Source organism: Xiphophorus couchianus, chromosome 20, assembly GCF_001444195.1.
Source record: "Xiphophorus couchianus chromosome 20, X_couchianus-1.0, whole genome shotgun sequence".
Lineage (NCBI taxonomy): Eukaryota > Metazoa > Chordata > Actinopteri > Cyprinodontiformes > Poeciliidae > Xiphophorus > Xiphophorus couchianus.
The window spans coordinates 25,550,671-25,569,304 of NC_040247.1; the positions used below are offsets into that span (position 1 = coordinate 25,550,671).

General features: G+C 40.7%; 1 protein-coding gene and 1 long non-coding RNA gene across 3 annotated transcripts; both read right to left on the minus strand.

Annotated features, from left to right (window-relative positions):
- Positions 1-547: 547 nt before the first annotated feature.
- Positions 548-1,883, minus strand: LOC114135911 (uncharacterized). The gene is made up of 2 exons (XR_003593683.1): positions 1,160-1,883; positions 548-1,067 (listed from the first exon to the last, which is right to left on the minus strand). It is a non-coding gene; the product is annotated as an uncharacterized LOC114135911 (long non-coding RNA).
- A 1,252-nt stretch (positions 1,884-3,135) lies between these two features.
- itih3a.1 (inter-alpha-trypsin inhibitor heavy chain 3a, tandem duplicate 1) lies at positions 3,136-16,711 on the minus strand. 2 transcript variants are annotated; one of them, XM_028003587.1, is made up of 22 exons: positions 16,552-16,711; positions 16,336-16,365; positions 15,977-16,000; positions 13,551-13,705; positions 12,986-13,090; positions 12,703-12,865; positions 12,501-12,611; positions 12,268-12,396; positions 12,058-12,174; positions 10,521-10,689; positions 10,299-10,424; positions 9,154-9,335; positions 8,871-9,056; positions 8,639-8,778; positions 7,632-7,792; positions 7,424-7,459; positions 7,259-7,327; positions 5,671-5,784; positions 5,384-5,585; positions 4,815-4,987; positions 4,235-4,346; positions 3,136-4,164 (listed from the first exon to the last, which is right to left on the minus strand). In XM_028003587.1, the coding sequence occupies exons 1-22, from the start codon at positions 16,660-16,662 to the stop codon at positions 4,026-4,028; spliced, it is 2,754 nt and encodes a 917-aa protein (XP_027859388.1). In that variant the 5' UTR covers positions 16,663-16,711; the 3' UTR covers positions 3,136-4,025. The 2 variants fall into 2 exon arrangements, with proteins under 2 accessions (XP_027859388.1, XP_027859389.1); XM_028003588.1 differs by lacking the exon at positions 16,336-16,365 and having other exon boundaries at positions 16,552-16,698.
- Positions 16,712-18,634: the final 1,923 nt, after the last annotated feature.

An 18,634-nucleotide genomic window follows, 5' to 3' on the forward strand; every position in this document is an offset into this window, starting at 1 on the left:
TACGCAACTCACTTCCTGCTTTTGATTTTCAAATAGCTGAGAAAGGAAATGGCGGCACTGGCCTGAATTTTAGTACTTAAAAGAAAACTATAAATGTTATCAATTTATGATTGTGGTGTAAACACAAGACTTAAGTATTTGTTAATTTCAGTTAGAAGTGGTAAAAATGGGTTTATAAACCATTATTCACTTAAGCATCTATTTTATTTGGCTTTCAACTCTAGCGGGATCTAGTTTTAAATTGGATGTTTTTGTTTTTAAATTGTAAGTTTTTATTTTATGCTTTTTATTTTTATGTTGTGTGTTGATGTACAGCACTTTGTATCAGCCGTGGTTGTTTTAAAGTGCTTTATAAATAAAGTTGGTATGGTATGGTATGGTATGGTAAGTAGATAAAGGCAGACAATGTTTTAGCGAAGAACTTCACAGGTGTATATATTACCCACAAGTTCACTCTATTGGCTAACGATTGATTTCTGAAAGCAGTTGCACACAAAGAATTTATGTTTGAAGTATCATTGTAAAATGGATTAAATCCAAATGAAGACCACACTTTGAAGACTTTTATTTGTTAATAGGAAGGGAATAGTGACGACAAAGTCCCTGTGAACTTTATGAAGCTTATGGTTTACCAAAGAGGTAGAAAACACTGCGCAAAGCCAATAGTTAGTTTCTTTCTTAAGATGATTACCACTGAATGCCTCATGAGCAAAAAGTTTAAACCAGACACAAAAACGTCTAAACAAATCAGTAAACGTTAGCATTAGACAATTAGTGCATGACTTACGTTGCAGCGACCTGCAGCACCTTCCTTCAACACAGCTTACAAAGGAGTATTAATTGCATAATGATTTACAACTGGAAATTCAAAATCCACTGTATTTTACCACCTTAGACCAATGTTGTTGCAGATATGGTGAGTTTCTAAGATTTAAAAAGTGAAAAGGTGAGGCACAGTGTAGTCTGAAGCTGATCCGTCGATGAGGCCGTGTCCGTCATCGTTCACGAACCAGCAGAGGACGTTCTTTCCCGTTTTCACATCCCTGCTGAAATCTTTTCCCCAGTGCCTTCAGAGTATTGAAAATAATAATTAAAAAAAGAATAATTCTTTAGTCCTTTTTATTTTTAAGTCCGGTTTTACAAAAAGAAAAACATTTACCTGGTAAAAGAAAGACATTGATGGTTTGGCCTTTTATGTACATTATCACATTTGACTTTCCCTCCACTTCTCCTGGATGCGAATCTGTCATTTCAAACCATGGTAGAATCAAACCATCTCCATGGTAGAACTGAGAGAGATATTTTTTTCCTGATACACAGTAAAGCTCCTTTGCAGAAAAGCGAGTAAAACAAATACAAATTACTTCATATGTTGTTCAGAGTAAATACCTGTCTCAGGCCATCTCTTTGGGAAAGAACCAGAGCTCCTTGGACCTGAACCGGAGAATTGATACAGACGCAAATCCACAGCAGCAGCAGCAGCAGCAGCAGCAGCATCCTGGGAAGAAGCTGGAGGCAAGAGGGCCTCTGCACCAGCACAACTGGAAAAAAGTGTGCAGGGAATTCGAAGCATGTAGGATCAAGTCTTCCTGTAAAAGTCACTCCGCCCACACTGTGCATTAAAAAAAAGAAAAAAGGAGTACCTCCACCTATTGAACAAAGATTGTGTGTGTGTGTGGTTTCATGCACATGGTATGTCTGCAGGGATGAGGGATGAATAGTGGGGACGCTCATCCTGTCCAAACAAGAAGGTTTCATGTTCAAGTCGTCAGGTTTTCACTCCATGAATAAAGACCATTCATGCTGCATTTTGAATGAAGACAGCAGTTTGTCAATGTAGCTTTTATTTGGTATCACTTCGTCCTGCTACAGCAGGACGAAGTGATACACACATTTTACACATGATACACACATTTTACACATGATACACACATTTTACGAAGTTACACACATTTTAATGACAATGGCCCTGTTGGCACTTTTAATACAAGTATTAAAAGATCAGGGCGTGATCTTGCATTGCGACTAATTATGAGCTGGTGTTGCACTATGTCGCATAATGAGCAACGCCAGTTCATAATGCTCATTATGAGCTGGCTATTGGACCTCAGATAGGTTTTGATCTGTTTATAAAAGCTGAAACAAACACAAGAGAATTTGTCCTCCTAAATTAAAGAATAACAAAAAAATATAGATCCAGCTTGAGAGCATTTGTAAGAACTTTGACCCCTACACTAAAATAAACACAGAGCATTTTCCCCAACATTGATAATCACTTTACACACACACACCCACACACTAAAAAAAAGCAACAAGAAGTTTTGTGCTTTTGGAACAGGAGTTGAAAATCAAAAATTATGACTCGTTTTGTTAGATTAGCCAAGAAACGAGCAGGACACTCATCATACTTCACAGGCCGCCATTTTGTAGTTAAGCGACTGATCACACTTCACTGAACCGCTGCCACGGGATGGAATAGGAATGGTAAGATGGTAAAATGATGCAGTATAATGATGCTAATATCAGTGGGTTGTGTTTATGACTTTCGTTCACTCTGGAGGGCAAGTTTCTAACCCGCGAGATAGCGTTTTGTTGCACACGTAGCACAAGCTAGCGGTAGCTACGCTCAGGATTCACGCATTGACAAATACTAATAAGAATTGATCATAAAGTCCGTATAGACAGGAAATGTATTCCACAGAGTGTAATAGAGTGTGAACTTTGTTAATTAAATTCAACAGTTTATCTGTACTGTTAGGTTTTATATATTGCTGGACATTGCCCTGCGACAGACTGGCGACCTGTCCAGGGTGTACCCCGCCTCTCGCCCGGAACGTAGCTGGAGATAGGCACCAGCAACCCTCCCGACCCCATTGGGGACAAGGGTGAACAGAAAATGGATGGATGGATATTGCTGGACATTTTGCAGTTTAGGGTGTTTCATACTCAGTGTTGCCAGGTTTTCATCAAGCTAAATAACTCTTGGCTGTCCGAAATATCACCAACAACTAGCTTGCTATGGCAGACAAGAATAACAGAGTAAGTGACGATAGGGGACAGTCTAGAAATGTTTTACAACTACAAATGAGGTTTTAATTTTATTTATTCATCTTCATACATAAAGTCTCTTTTTGGTTCTAACCTACACAGTTCACTTAGGAACCTACAAGAAGTTTCCATAAAGCAAATCTTTCCCACCATTTTTTTTTTTTTTTTTGTGGAACATGCAATCCGCATTACTTGTCTAAATGAACCAAATAACAACAAAACAATTAGAATGTGGTTTATTGCAGTGTAGTGATTTATTTTAAACAAAGAACATGTCATCCTTGCATCCCGAACCTCGCCATGATGTGATCAGAGTTATTTCGGTTTAATCGAGGGTCATAATCTTTCATTAAACGCCAGATGTGAGGGTCTAACCACAGTAAATGGGCAGATGTATAAATTCTCTAGAAAATGTAAAACAACCCAATGAAATTATATGCGAGATCTGAGAACCTGTGTGATTATTTATCTCCGTAAGTCATCAGAAATGTCCGAAATAAACCGATACACTATGATTGAAGACATGGGTGTGACATGCTTTGTTACTGTTTACGAAATGGACTTTGTAGGCGATGATGATATGGCAACATGTAGACGTAAAATGAGGTTAACAAATTGGCAAAGAGGCAAACTGACCCATAATGCACATTATGAAGCTGTTTTCTTAACATTTTTTGTTGTTGTCTGTTTTACTAATCTGATTATTTGAACAGCAGAATAAAAAACAAAGTCTAAAATTCATTCAGTTTAAAGTACTGAATTTGTCCACAACAGGGGAAATAACCCAAACCCTGGGTTCATTTTTAACCTAGCAGTGTTTTAAAAAAGTTCTTCTAATCCTAGATATTTGCCACAATATTGGGGGGAAAAAAAGACAATTCTGTTTTCTGCAAGAGTGTCAAGCCGAATTTCCTCATTGATTTAATAAACTTGATTTTGATTGTATTTAGTAGTGCACAAGAAGGCACTACTTGCTTTCAGACCGTAGTGAAAAGGCTCGACACAACGTAGTCTGCCGCCGCGCCGTCGATGAGGCCCGATCCGTTGTTGTGGATGAACCAACAGGGAACGTTTTCACCGTTCTTCACGTCTCTTCTGAAGTCCCTCTGCCAGCCTCTGTGCGGAACCAGGAGAACAGGTCGGGATTCAGATGTTTACGACAACCAGCTCCACTCTCTCGACTTACCTGGTCACATTGAGCTGGTGTCCTTTTGCAAACATGGTCGCGTCTGGCTTCTCTGGAGATTCCCCGGGACGTAAATCTGTCACCTCGTACTCAATCCCGTGGTAAAACTGACCTGAAGGACAGTTTACAGCAGGCACATTTATTTTTCAAACACCACAAGGTAAGGAAATTTAAATCTGGTCAATTTTTCCTGGTTCTAATCTTGTCAGAAACTGAATTTTGGGTTTTCATTATATGTATGCAATAATCAAACTTAACAAATTAACGTGTAAACTGTGTGAGTATAATAAATTATTAGAATATAGGAGTTTTACTTTTTCAGTTGAATTACTGAAATACATCTACTTGTCATTAACTTTTTAGTTTATGGAAATGTACCTGTGTGCATGCAGGAAGTCATTTATGCTTAGCTGCATTTATATCTGTGCCAGATCCACACAAATATATCTTGCTTCATTGTGCATTCTTGTGTTTAAATGTTTTACTAAACTGGGTTAATATGAAAAACACTGAATTTAAATCGTAGCGCCCTTCAGGAAGTGTAAAAACACACACACAAAAAAAATACATCATGTTGCACCTAGCAAGCCATGAACAGAAGGGGACAGAAGGTGGGTGTCCAGGGTGTAGAAACCGAGGTAGTCCCGGTGGTAGGGGTGCTTCTTCCACACTTTGTGGAGCAGGATCACAAACTTAACGGAGCGCTTTAGCATTACAGTCAGGCTGCCATCTTTAGTAACCACAACATCCACGCTGAAACACAACATAACAAAGACTGTCACAATCGACCTAATTTGAAGGACACTTTTAAAGTTTTCCTTCAGCACAACGGTTTTTATTTTGATGGGAAACAAAAAAACATAATAAAATGGGGGTGGGGGGATTTACAGCAGAAACAGTAGGTTGCTTAAAGAATTAACATCCCCGTTTTTGCCTGGATTAACCCAACTGGACCTCCTTCAACGCGAGTCTCATGGGAGGAAACAAACAAACTATTAGGTAGACATGGGTGATGAAAAACAGGATTTGGTGGAACTATAGTTTTTGTTTAAAACATGGAACTAAACACGAGTTGCTGAAAAGTCAGCAGTTGAAGGAGCTCAGCATACTCTGAGTTCCAGGTATAAAAAGTAAACTGCTCCAACTCACTTGGGTCCTTTGAGAGAGGCTGTATCTGTCCACAGCAGCTTGGCGTCTTTACCGTCCTGCGAAACTGAAATATACTGAGTGGTCACCTGCAGGCTGACGCCCAAAGTCCGGTGGACGATGCCGAAACGCCAAAAATAGGTGTTAATTTTCCCATCAGGAGGAATCTTCTTGTCTCCTATGATCTGACCGTTGACAAAAACACCTGAGGAGAGATGATGGGAATCAGTGCAGAAAGGATGGAAAGGTTGAACTTCAGAGGGCGAACTGTTTGAAACTGGTTTGCCGACCTGCTTCTGGGTCACGGACCAGATTAAATATGGTTCCTGGTACGTTGTTGATGTTGAAGCACAGAGAGTCGTTTCTCCCAGGAAGCTCTATAATGAAGTGGGGATCTCCATCCACTGCAGCACAGACAGTGGCAGTAACAATTAAAAAAGGTGGCTCTCGGAGTGAGAGCTCGGGATTTTTGAAACTTGGTTCTGTCGTTAATATCTCCAGTTACTATAAATCCGGATTCGCTTATCCTAGCAGCTAAAGCTAACAGACGATAGGAGAGAAAGACTGAGATCAAAACAAACTCCTGCTGCTTTTAAACTCCAACGTTTCCATTGGTTAGCTACGTCCACTGACGCTGATGTCGACACAAGTGCACCAACGGTGAAAATTAAATGTATAAATTAAACGACTGTAGTATTCTAGTTTGTGACACCATTTTATTTTATAATAGTTGCTCTTGATGGAAACACTTTACTGGTACCGGTCCTAATATGAGTTTCATACGAAGATCCTTGGGGGCGCATAATTCCCCACGTGCATTCATAATTTATTTAGTCTGTCATTTTCTGCTCTGAACAATTACTTAAATACTTTTATGCAGTAGGCACCTCTGCTTGGTGGTGTTTACTGTCAATCAACAATAGGTAAGGCAAGAGCTTTTCTGTGGTTTATTTGCCTCTTTTAGCTGGAGAGTCTTTTAGTTCTTCCATTAGTTACTCCCAAATATGAAGAAATCTGAAGAAATTTCGCAAAGTAGGACTATTTCTGTCACTCTGACACTCTCTTAGAGTATTTCAGCTGCTGCCCATTACCGCGGTCACTCTTTTATGTACACCAATCCGAACTGAAGCATGTCTTTGTAAAAAAGCTAAAAGTTGTGTTTCTGTTTTTTTTTCTTTTCTTACTATTGAAGCAAATTTTAAACTGTTAAGTTTTGCCTTTGTGGTTGAAATTTTATACTCTTTGCTTAAGAACTAAAATAACATTTTGTAACTCTGGAGAAAACGCACAGTGGTCATTATCGTATGACAACAACAGACCATTAAAGCCACCAGCTTTATTCTGTTTGCTCTGCAACGATTATACAGATAAAATACTTTAAAAAAAAAAAAATTTAAATTAAAGTGTCATGAAAATGAAGGCGTGTCCATGAATGTTTATGACTGTTGTCATGAACCGCCTTTCGGTAAATAGTGACACTTTTAATTCAGGTTTACATTAAAAGTGTCAAGGTGTCAACTTAGCATTAAGTTCCATTCAATCTTACATTAAAAGTCAATTAAAAGAGTCAACTTTGCGTTAAAAGTGTCATTATTTACCAAATGGCACTTCATAACAACAGTCATAGACATTCATAAAGACTCCTTCATGTTCATAACATGTATTATGTCATGTTTATGACAGTGTCATGTCAGTCTTATGCACACCCCCTTAAAATAAAGTGTTACCTTAAATTTCTCTATCAGCAAGAAAACAAATATTTCAAACATGAAATCTAAGAAATCGTGACAAATCAACATTTGGACAAACCTTCTTATAGATTACAAAATAAATAAGCGATATAACCATCTTCATCCTTCTTTAATGAAATGTACTTACCTAAATACACTGGAGAATACGCATACTGTACTGGGGCAGAGAAGAAATTTGATGCAAATCCTGAGTATGCTGTACATTGAAATACAAGTAAAAAAAACTAATTTAATAAATTATCGAAACCCAGTAGTTTTTTTTTCTTTTTCTTTTAGAAAATGATCGTCTCACCCATTGATCTCAGTCTTTCCGCTTGCTGTCTTTGCTCTGTGAAAAAAGACCAACAAGGGGCAACTTGACACATTTTGTACCAGAAAATCCAGTTAATGATGTTAATGATGCTTATTATCAATGTGTTTGCTCCTTTCAAACATGTAAGCTTAATTCTACGCCAAAAGCTTGACCGGGTAAATCGGAGGGGAGGAAAACTTTGTTTCACCCTCGGTCAGTTTGTCCGCGATGAGAGGGCTGTCTGTGCCGTCTTCTGTTTCAGGCTTGGTCACCACCATGGAGGTGAGAGGAGTGACAAAGCTGTACTGCAGAGACATTTCCAGGGCCTTGGCTGTGGCGTTGGCCTTTTCATCTGCTGGACCAGTCTTACTGTGATGAGGGGGAAAAAAACAAAACAAAACATATGTTGCCATCAACATTGGATTTTTATTTAGCAATGGCTGACAAATACAATTTAATCAGTACTGCTCAAGACACAACCAGCAAGGAAAACGAAGATTAAACACATCAACATCTTTTCTCAGCAAGTATACTTCTCATGAGAGGTGAAAACCGCATCGGGTGTCGGTTACAACTCAAGTAGCAGACACAAAGAAATGAGCCCAGAAATTAAGTTATGTCTATTAAGGTGGAATAGTGCGGTTCATTTGGATATTTAGCACCAAACTATGTTCATCTCTGGGGACACAGAAACCGTCTCCTTCCTGGATGGTGTGCTGGCTGAGAATTTCTGTTTATACTTGTGGGAATTTTTAGCTGAGAACGAGCCAGATGGTGGCGGTCTAAAGTTCTCTTCATGATTTCTTTTGACTTGAAACAACTCAAACACCCCAGTTCTTGGTGGTGCGACATCGTGACACTCAAATGTTGTGATCAAAAGCTTTCAAAAGCCAGACATCATCATCTGGGCGTTCCTCCCTTGCTGAAAGGCAGTTTTAGTAATCTCAATGTTTTGAAGAAAGTTATAATGAATCCCCCTTAATCCCCCTTATTCCGTGTTTCGAAATCAAAGTACGAAACACGGGAAAAATTTACTTGGATGGTGTGGAAAAAAAAGCTCTTTTTAACCAGCACATGGAAATGTCTGGTTTCCCTCGTAATACGCTCAATTTAATTTGAACAGTTTCGACTACTTGGATTTTGACATTCGGAGCAGATTTTATGCCAAAAGGTCTCAAATTGATGCGTTCAGTATTTAATTGAGTCGCAACAGACCTTTTCTCCAGGAGTTGTTGGATGGTGAGGTAAGCCCATAGACGCTCGGTGAAATCCCCAAAGATGTAAGTCTCATCTGGATACATCACGTTCCAGTCCACAACGCCGGCCTGGCCTTGCACTTTGAAGTTATCTTCCAACTACACAGGAAGGAGAAAAGTTATTCTAAATGGGACAGATGAAGACCCGTCGAAACCCTTTGACATTTCTTTTTGTAGAGTTTATTTCTTACGCCCTGGCCAAGGACTTCCACCAGGAAGTTGTCCAGGTCGTTGTCCGTCAGCCGACCCGCCACCACAATCTCTGAGCCGTTGAACAACTGAGGGAAGTGAGAGGTGGTCACGTAGTCGACTGCATTGTCTGGATATACCAGGTCCACCTCTAACAGCAGGGGGCTGGCCACTTCTTCATAGAAATCCTGCAAACGATTGCAGTTGATTCCACTTTTGTATCGCACGCCAAAAACATCACATTCATTTCAGCCGAGCAGAACTCAAAGCGCTCAAACCGTTCACCTGGAGCTGCAGAGTTGCGTCCGAAGCTTCAAAGATCCTGCGAGCCACTCCTTTGTTCTCTTTGCTCATCACATCCAGGAAGTTGTAGTCCACGTCGTTTCCGAATCCGAGACAGAACAGAGACATGTTTCCCCCGATGGCAGAACGCACATTCTCCTGGATCTTTGGGATGTTAGGCTCTCCTTCGGATGCACACGCAAACAATGTTAGGATAAATACAAAGTACGTAAAAATAAAAATGTAAGATCTATCTCTCAATATGATGCCTAGTACAAGTATTCGAAACCCTTTAAATCATATTACAACCACAAGCTGTGTTGTGGTTTATTGGGATTTTATATGCTAGAGCAACTCAACGACTTGTATGTACACATTGCTTTACAGGCTTAAGGCAACCTAGGTTGCTTCACACGCATATTAAAACACTCCAGATATAAAGATGTATATTCAATGTAAAACATTAGAAGAAAAAAGATAAAAAAATATATATAAACAGGACCTACAAAGCAGGGAGAGTGAAGTTGGTCAACATTGATGCTGATATGGACGGAGCTACAGGGCGACCCCGGAAGAATTGATTGGAGAAAAAAAACTTGAGCCAAAGACTCTAAAGAGTTATGATGAAATGGTTTAAAACAAAGCGCATTTGTGTGTTGAAACGGCCCAGTCAAAGTAGATGTGGCATGACGAAAACTGCCACGCACTGACGGACTGGGTTGTTGATATTTTACAAGGAATTGAGAACGTTTTAGTTTCTAGATATGTAAAGGTTATTGAAACACGTCCAAAAAGACTTCCAGCTCTACTGGCACAGTGGCGACCAAAAGAGGGGGCTGAGAGGGGCCCGGGGCTCCCCTGGAAAAATTACTCACCTCTAGAGAATCATGCCCAGTTCATACAAAGGCACACAGAGTCATGTTCTTCAATCAAGACATAAATGTGAAACCCAATAAAGAAATCAATATATATTTGCATTTATTTGTAAAGATACATGCAAAACGGTATATTATTTCCTTCTATTTTATGCGTAAAATCTCAGTCTGTCACTTACAATTTCAAGCCAAATCAGATTATACAATGCAAATTTGTGAAAAACGTTTAAGAGATATAAACACTTCTGGAAGCCGCTGTATGGAAAGACTTACCAAAGTTTGGCATTCCATCAGTCAGTAAGATGACCATGTCGATGCTTCTCTCAGGGAGCCGGTTCGCCTGTCTATCTCTCTTCAGCATATTTATTCCATCCAGCATTGCCTGGTTAATATTAGTAGCTTGGCAAAATAAAACAAAATAAGCAAACTGTCAATTGTTTAACTCTGTAATAAAATTCAGGGAGTGTGACACATTAAACTTTTTGTTGTCTTGACCTCCATTGTCTTGGATTGACCTGGCGTAGTCCTTTGCTTCAGCCACGTTTTGTTTGGTCGCTTTGGTGAGAGACTCCTTCCAAGACAGAACGTCGGAGTCAAACTGGAGGAGAGCGAAGTGGTCCTCTTCATGGAGGTCCTCCAAAATGGCCACCAGTGCATCTCGAGTCTGCAAAAGTTCTGGGATCAAAACGTACCCCTGCCAGCAGCTTTCACAATCACAGTTGTGGTCATAAATATACATACCCTGACAGAATTTTGGATTTGTTTTCTTGGACATTTTTCAGAGACGACATATGATAAAAACACAAACATTCTTTCTTGAATGGTCAGTAGTTAGGTGAAACAACCGTGTTTAGTCTTGTCAAATCAATAATGACACCAGAAACTACCCAAATGACCCTGATCAAAAGTTTACATACACCTTGTGATTTCTGGCCTTCAAAACACGCACATAAGTCGACACAAACGTCGCTACTAAAAGTAACCGGCCTCACATGCGATGTGTTTGGTTTAAATCATCATTTTCAGCAACAACTGCAAGAACGATTGTTTGGGATACGAATAAAAGCCCATAGATACCTTCAGCCGAAGCGCGCAACTCTGAGAAACAGTGGTGTGGCTGTGGAGCCGCTGGAAGAAAAATGGACCGCCTGGTTGAATCACCATAAGAAAGCCATTACTATGCAAATGCCACAAAGTATCCTTCTTACAAAGCACCAAGGAGTGATGAGACCAAACTTGAACTGTTTAACCAAGTGATGTATTTGGAGAGGAGTCAACAAGGCCTACGATGAACACCATTCCTACTGTGAAACACGGAGGTGGGTCACTGGTGTTTTGGGGATGTGTGAGCTACTACAGGGAACTTAATCATAATTGATCGCAGGACGAATGCAGTCTGTCATCAGGAAGTACTGGAAGAAGATTTTCACTCATCAGCCCCGGAAGCTGCGCGTGGGACATGTTTGGACGTTCAAACATGACAACGTCTCAAAACACAAGGCCAAGTCGACCCGTCGTTGGCTACAGCAGAACAAAGTGAAGGTTCTGGAGTGGCTAGCTCAGTCGCCCTTGGAGAGATCTCAACACATTCATGCAAGACAAACCAAGAATTTACATAAACCAGAGGCTTTGTACCATCTTCAAATTGAACCACCTTCACCACGTCATCTCAACATTCTTCCATCAAGCCGCGAACAATGTTTTTGCCAGCGAATCGCTGAGAAGTAGTTCCTATATGATGAGCTCCGCAGTTCCACCAGGTGTTTGATAATTGCTGCTGCCACTAGTCTGGAGGAGCTGGGTTCGCCTGGGTTGGTCACAGCAGCACTCCAGGTATGTTTTTGATAATGATGCAATACAATGTAAAGCTAAAAATAAGTTGACGTCATATAACGCTGCCCCTTTAAAGGGAGCGATGCACAGTAGCAACAGCTGGTGTATGTGAGTTTCTGTTGTCATTATTATGCAAGAGGAACACAGCTGTTCGACAAATAAAATGGCTGCACCCACTATGTGTCTGAAGAGTTTTCACCTGTGCCATCTTTGTGCCCATCATCGACCCGCTCCTATCGATAACAAACACCACATTCTTAGGCACTCTGGGCAGGTCAGGGGGTGCAAAGAAGTGCACAAAGTAGCCGTTCACAATCTAGACGGAAACAGAGTCACAACTTGCACTTAATGGACGAATGCATGCAAGCCAACAAACAACATGAATCTGTGATTTGAGTTCATAGCGCACCTGAATGTCCCCGACTTTCTCCTGTCTGTTCACGTCATACTTAATGACGAAATCGCCGTCTATCAGCGTCCCATCGCAGCCTGGACACGTTCTCTGCTGCTCCACAGTTGGAGAGAAGGAGATGTGAGCCTGACGAGAAAAAGGACAAGTGAGACATCTGCGTTGAATGTTAAACAGGAAGGAAAAAAGAAAGTCATTCAAAGAGTCAAAACGACAAGTGAAGAGTGAGGCACCTTCTTATCCAGGACTGTTTTCTCCACTAGAGGGAGCAGCTCGTTGGAGAGGAAAGTGGCGTGGGCGTCAACGTGAGATAGGCCCTGAGGCTCATAAATGTTGGTCGAAATCTGTTTCCGACACAGAGACACCGCTCATGACCACGTTCATCGAATCATAAGGAGGCAGCAGGAAGTGAAAATGACTCATCTGGCCACTCACCTGGAACTGCTCAACCACACTTTTGGGTTTGACTCGGATCAGAATCTCATACTGGCCCAGTTTTCTCTGAAGGAGCTCCTCGTAGGTCAGGATGAAAGTCACGTTGCTTTCAGCTGCAATGTTGACCGACACAGAAAACTTCTCCATCTTCCTCCCAGAAGCCCTGCAGTAAAAAAAAACAACACACACAGGTATCTCGTTCTGCTCCCTACGCCAGGTCAGCAGAGGGCTTTTAAAGAACGTCAGTTTTACAAGAAACTAGTTTGTGTCTCGGTCGACTCACTTGACCAATCCCGCCGTCTGTCCGGACGAGACGGCCTTCTCATATTGTTTCTTAGCTTTCTCCTTCTCCTTCACCTCCCCGACGTACACCTTCCCTTCAATCTCCCTGAGTAGCACAAACACAAAAGACGACGCAAAAAATATGCAAAAACACAAAACCTTACCAAGTAATATTTATCTTCTTTCTAGTCTAAATATCTTACTGCATTTAAAATACGACAAATTATCTTACAAGTAACTTTTCAGGAAGACGTATGTAGGAGCTTGCTTCAAGTCAATGATTCCTTAATAGTGATGAAAAAGTGCTTGTTCTATTGACAGATTATTTCATTTATAACATGACATTTTCTCCATGTTGTAAGTGAAATAATCTTTCATTGGAACAAGTCCTTTTTCTTGACTATTAAGGAATGACCGGCTTAAAACAAGCTCCGACGTCTTGCCGAAAAATTGTCCGTAAGTGAGCATTGCCCTACTTAAAGTGTGCTAAGATATTTAGAATAGAAAATAACAACAAAAAAAAAAACTTAGCCTGAGAAAAAAATGGAACCTGAAATCTAATTTACATGCTGAAATTTGTGATGAAGGCAGACTTTGGGAGCTCCACGTCGAAAAAGATTTCCTTTGACTCGTTGGCTTTGTTCAGGGCCACTGAGGTCATGACGGTGTGGGCGAAGCGGTTCGTCACGGTGCAGTCCACCGTCACGCTGAGCACTTCTACCTGTGAACGGGAGGCAAGGAACAAGGGAAACCTGTCATCCAAAAATTAAATGCAAGCATTCATATTGTCGACATTGAAATGATAAATTCTTTCTTTTGTTTGTTTGCCTGAGAAAGTATGTGCAAGAGAGTCTTTGAACTCGTTTTGTCACAAACTCCATTGGATTGCATTGGGAGTTGATGTGAAAAACACAAAACAGCACTAAACTAGGAAGTGGAAGGAAAGTAACATGGCTTTCCACGTTTTCTACCAGAAAATCTGAAAAGTGTGGAGTGCTTATGTCTTCGGGCCGCCTTACACTGATACTTCTAAATTAAATCCAGCGTAATCCGTTATCTCAAGGATTCACACACTTCTTAAAATATTGTCCACTTTTTATATAATTAAAAAATATTTAAACAAGCCAAGGTTGACAGGAAGTCACAAAGAGTCGCAATTTGGCACAGGTCATGCATGCTCTGGTGATCCTGAACGCACCGTCCCCACAGCGATGCATGGTGGTGGAAGCATCATAATGTCGGACTCTTTTCTTGATGGGAGGATGGATGGAGCTAAGTTCAAGGCCGTCCCGGAAGAAAATCTAATAATGGAATGGTTTAACTCAAAGTGTAATCCATTGTGCTAGATTGGCCTAGTTCAAGTCCAGCCTGAAGCCGGCAGAAAATCTGAGGTAAGACTTAAAAGCACGTTTATAAACAGATGTTTTGGATCCAGTCTAACTCAACTTGGGCTATTTCACAAGGAAGAATGGCAAAAATAAATTAAAAAAAATTGTCTTTATATCTGCAAAGCTGTAATGTCATGAAAAGGTTGTTTCAACAAACTCTAGAGGACTGAATGTGCGGACACGCCGCACGTTTCAGATTTTTATGAGTAAAATAACTGACAAATCAGATATTCTTTTTGTTTCTCTTCTCTATTGTTGTGCAATAAATAAATAATCACCTGGAAGTCTGTGCGGAACGGTGAAAGAGTGAGGAAAAGTTCAGACAAATGAATGAATACTTGTACAATGCACCTTGGTATTGACTAAAATGTCAAAGAGTGGCAGCTAGAGCTCGTCTTGTGTGCAAACAAAACTTGGCAAACAGTTTCACTAATCTTAAGTTGAGAAACACAGCAAGCCTTTGAAGGTTTTTACAACAAAAAAAAACTCATTTCAAATGACACATTCGCAGTTTTTTATCCTCTATGCGGATTAAGGACAAAGAACAAAAACAAAGTAAGCACCATATGATGCACAGCTTTCGGAAACAGGACTAATTATTACTAACTTGAGCCGACCTCTTACGTCCAGATGCCGTTTTTACACAAAGTGAGGTCAAACCGGCACCTTTCTGACACGCTCTGTTTGTCATGAGCTCATCTTTTAACGTAGTTATTTTGGACAGAAGATTGCTGCAACATTTTATACAATTTCCACGATGCAGATGCCAAACACAGGGCAACTAGGAAACGGTGTTTAGGAGACATTACGTCACCTCTTACACCCTGGGAGTGTTGTTATGAGTCTGCATCTTCTCACTGAGAATAATGACGACGACTATCTCACTGGGTTTTTCCAAAAAATAAAATTATTTGCATTAGCTTTTGCCTTATCTTACATAAATATCTACTTTTGTTTAAAGTAGATATTTAAAAGGGGCCAAGGCTTTTAGAGAACACGTTCTTTCATACTAAATGTAAAAAATAAATCAATAAATACATTTTTTGTTTGTGGAAAGTATTGAAAAAGGTACCGGCTCTTTCTAAAATATTCATTTCCTTTTAATATTTTCCACATTTCTCATTTAACAGCCTAAAACTTGCAATGGATTTCAAGTGATAAGAAAGAAGCTCAGAGTTGTGCAGTGGAGATAAAGTGATGCAGCTTGTTGATATTGTTTGTATGAGGCCTGAAATCTGAATAGTGTGGCATGCATTTGTGAGGTGAGTCACTCCCACTTTTTGGTCCAAAAACAAATCTTCTATTTCTTCACCATTTTTTTTTTTATTACGCGTCTAAAACACGTTCTCTCCGTTCCTCTTCACAAAACAGCTCAAGCGAAATCGGCTTGGATGAAAAGCATCTGTAGACTGTAGCGTCTCCAAACCACGCCACACACGTTCTGAATTTTGATTCTGATCTGGACTTTGACTGGGCCATCCCAACGCAAGAGCATCCCTTGATATTTCAAGCCTGGCACACTTTGAAGTTTGAGGTTGCAGCTTGAATAAATGCGGAAAAGTTAAAGGGTCTCCTTTTGTTGACAGAACACATAGTGAGCTTACCATTGCCTCGTTTGTGCTTCGTTTCTGCAGCAAAGAGAGCAAGCAAAAAAAGACAGGAAATTTATATTTAAACATTGCAAAATTGCAACAACAACCTTCCAGCTGAAATTCTTGTGTTAATTAGAGCAAAAAAATATCATTTATTTCCCCTCCAAAAGAAACTTTAAATTCTGCATGCGTACGAATAATTTGGTCATAGCCATGTTGATTAAATTACTGAAGCTTAATATTATTATACCAACCAACATAAATTAAATTCTGCTCGCTTAAGTATGATTTGCTCAAATGAATTAAACCAATACATTATATTCACCAACATAAAAAAATACGGGTTTTTTTTAACAGTTTCAGCCAAGCACCTGAAGCTTTTTGGTGGCTCCCGTCATTTCCTGTAACACAAATGTGTTGCCAAAACAATCAGAAGTGGAAAAAATGTGGGTGATTCATACGCTACCACTTCAGCTTGTAAAATTATATATATATACAGTATATATATATGAAGACATAATGCAAACGTTGATGAAACTAATTCATCTAATAGCACCAATCAACTACAACTGAAAGTATACAGTTACCTCCGGAGCCTCATCGTCCTCGATGATGACCAGCGCTCCAGATGTTGGGCTGGAGAGCCAGAGGCAGACGCAGCCCCACAGCAGCAGCCGGACACCGAACAGACCAGACATGACCGAACTCCCAACCAACACTGACTCACTTCAGAGCTGAGGGGAGGGAGAAAAAAAAAAGTCCTCTCTGCTCCGGTAGGAGGGACAGAGGGGGCGGGTGAGCTGGCCTTGACTGTTGACCAGAAGATCAGCTGGCTGAAGGCCTGGAGGTACAAACATGGTACTTATAAAGCTGAAAGAAGAAGAAAAAGAAGAAGAAAAAAAGTGTGGATATCTGAATGCTTCCACTCAAACCCAACCTGTACCTACACTGACATTTGGCACACACAAAAAATGAAACCAGCTAGCAAGCTGTGGCTGAAAACTATAGAAGAAAAACAAAACGCACACTAACAATTATGACTTTATTTAGTGTATGATATAAGTGTGTGAGGTAATTAACACATCCATGTCGTGCCACAGTGAGGAGTCTGTGCTGCAGCTCGGTTATCCCTGAAAAGACAAGGTGAGTGTGAGTGCCATGTTGAAATACTGTGTACTTTGCCCACCCCCCACCCCGTTTTATGTCTGCCACTAGAAATAAACATCAAATATTTAAGTCGAAAATATAATCATCACTCTGTGCAAATGACCACTTAAGACTTTTGAGTATCGGTGTGCTTCTTGCACACCTGAAAAACATAACCAAACTGTTTCCTCGCCATTTCTCTCCAAAACAAGCTCTGTGTGACTTTGGAGCTGGAGCTCTGATTTTCTGTGAGCTGTGTGTGTATTTGACCTGGCAAAGTGCTCTCTGTTTTTCGTCTGGTGAGTCAGCTTCAGGCCACGGTGTATCTCTGTTGACACTAGTTTCCCCAAATCCATTGAGCGGTGAATTTGGGGAAACTCACCCAAAAAAACACGGCAGAAATAACAACTGCCGTGTTATTTCTGGGGGGGTTTACGACTCAAGCAAAAATGAAACTAAAAAGGAAAAAAAAAAGAAAAAGAATAAATACACTCCTGTGTTCCCCCTTCATCACCAGGAAGCTCGTCACTGCGGTACATCCAAGTGCTACGGCTAATTGCGAGGTGGCTTTCGGGAAAATGTTCCCTCCGAATTGGCAGTGTGTTGCGTGGCACACGCTGGAACAAGAAGGGCCTTTCTGCTCCGGAGCAGGCGCAGTTCACCATCCACCCAACACTCCCACTTACAGCAACATTACCTCAGATAGGCCCACTCGAAGCAAAAACAGACATTATCAACTCTGTTGGCTAATGCTACGGAGTCAAAGTGTGCCAGAGAAACTAGTTTGCTATCTAAATCCAACAGTGCTTATTGCGTTGCTAAGTAGTGTGTTTTTTCATAGCGTCGGGCCGGTGGGCGGGGCTAATGACCGGGCTCTTAATACCCAAATAATAAAGCTCATGATAATTTAACTTTACAACATAGACAGGCCCGCAACAAGTTTCACCACCACAGAGAGAGACTGTGTCATTCTGAAATCCATCTGACATGAAAGTAAAACAAACCAAGAGAACAGAAACATCAGGCTGCTGGTCACTAACGATGAAACGACACAAATTCAGCCCCTGACATCACCGCTGCACCACCGACAGAGAGAAAAGGGGATGTAAGCTCGGCGGCTGGGCTGATACAGTTTACAATCAGTCTACAATTAACTCACACTTCGTGAATAAGGTCAGAGTTGCCACCTGTAACCAGTCCGGCTCCTTGCTGGCAGTTTTGGCGGGTCTGAATCGCCGGCAACAAAAAAAGTCCAGTTCAACACAAGACGAGGAACAAAATATGCGTCCAGTTTTTGGCTTTTCCTTGCCCTCTTTTTCCCAACCTTTTCACGTTGCCGCTCCGTGGAGCTCCACTCATGTTAACCGTAGAAATGCTCCAGCTAGTTTGCCATCTGTTGCCTAGTGACTGATGATGACGCTGGTGGACGGCTGGTGACAAGCTTTACCCAGAATACACTTGGAGACAATATGGAGAATCCGCTTGTAATTTTGTATGTCATAAAGTTAAATGTAAATAAAGCCA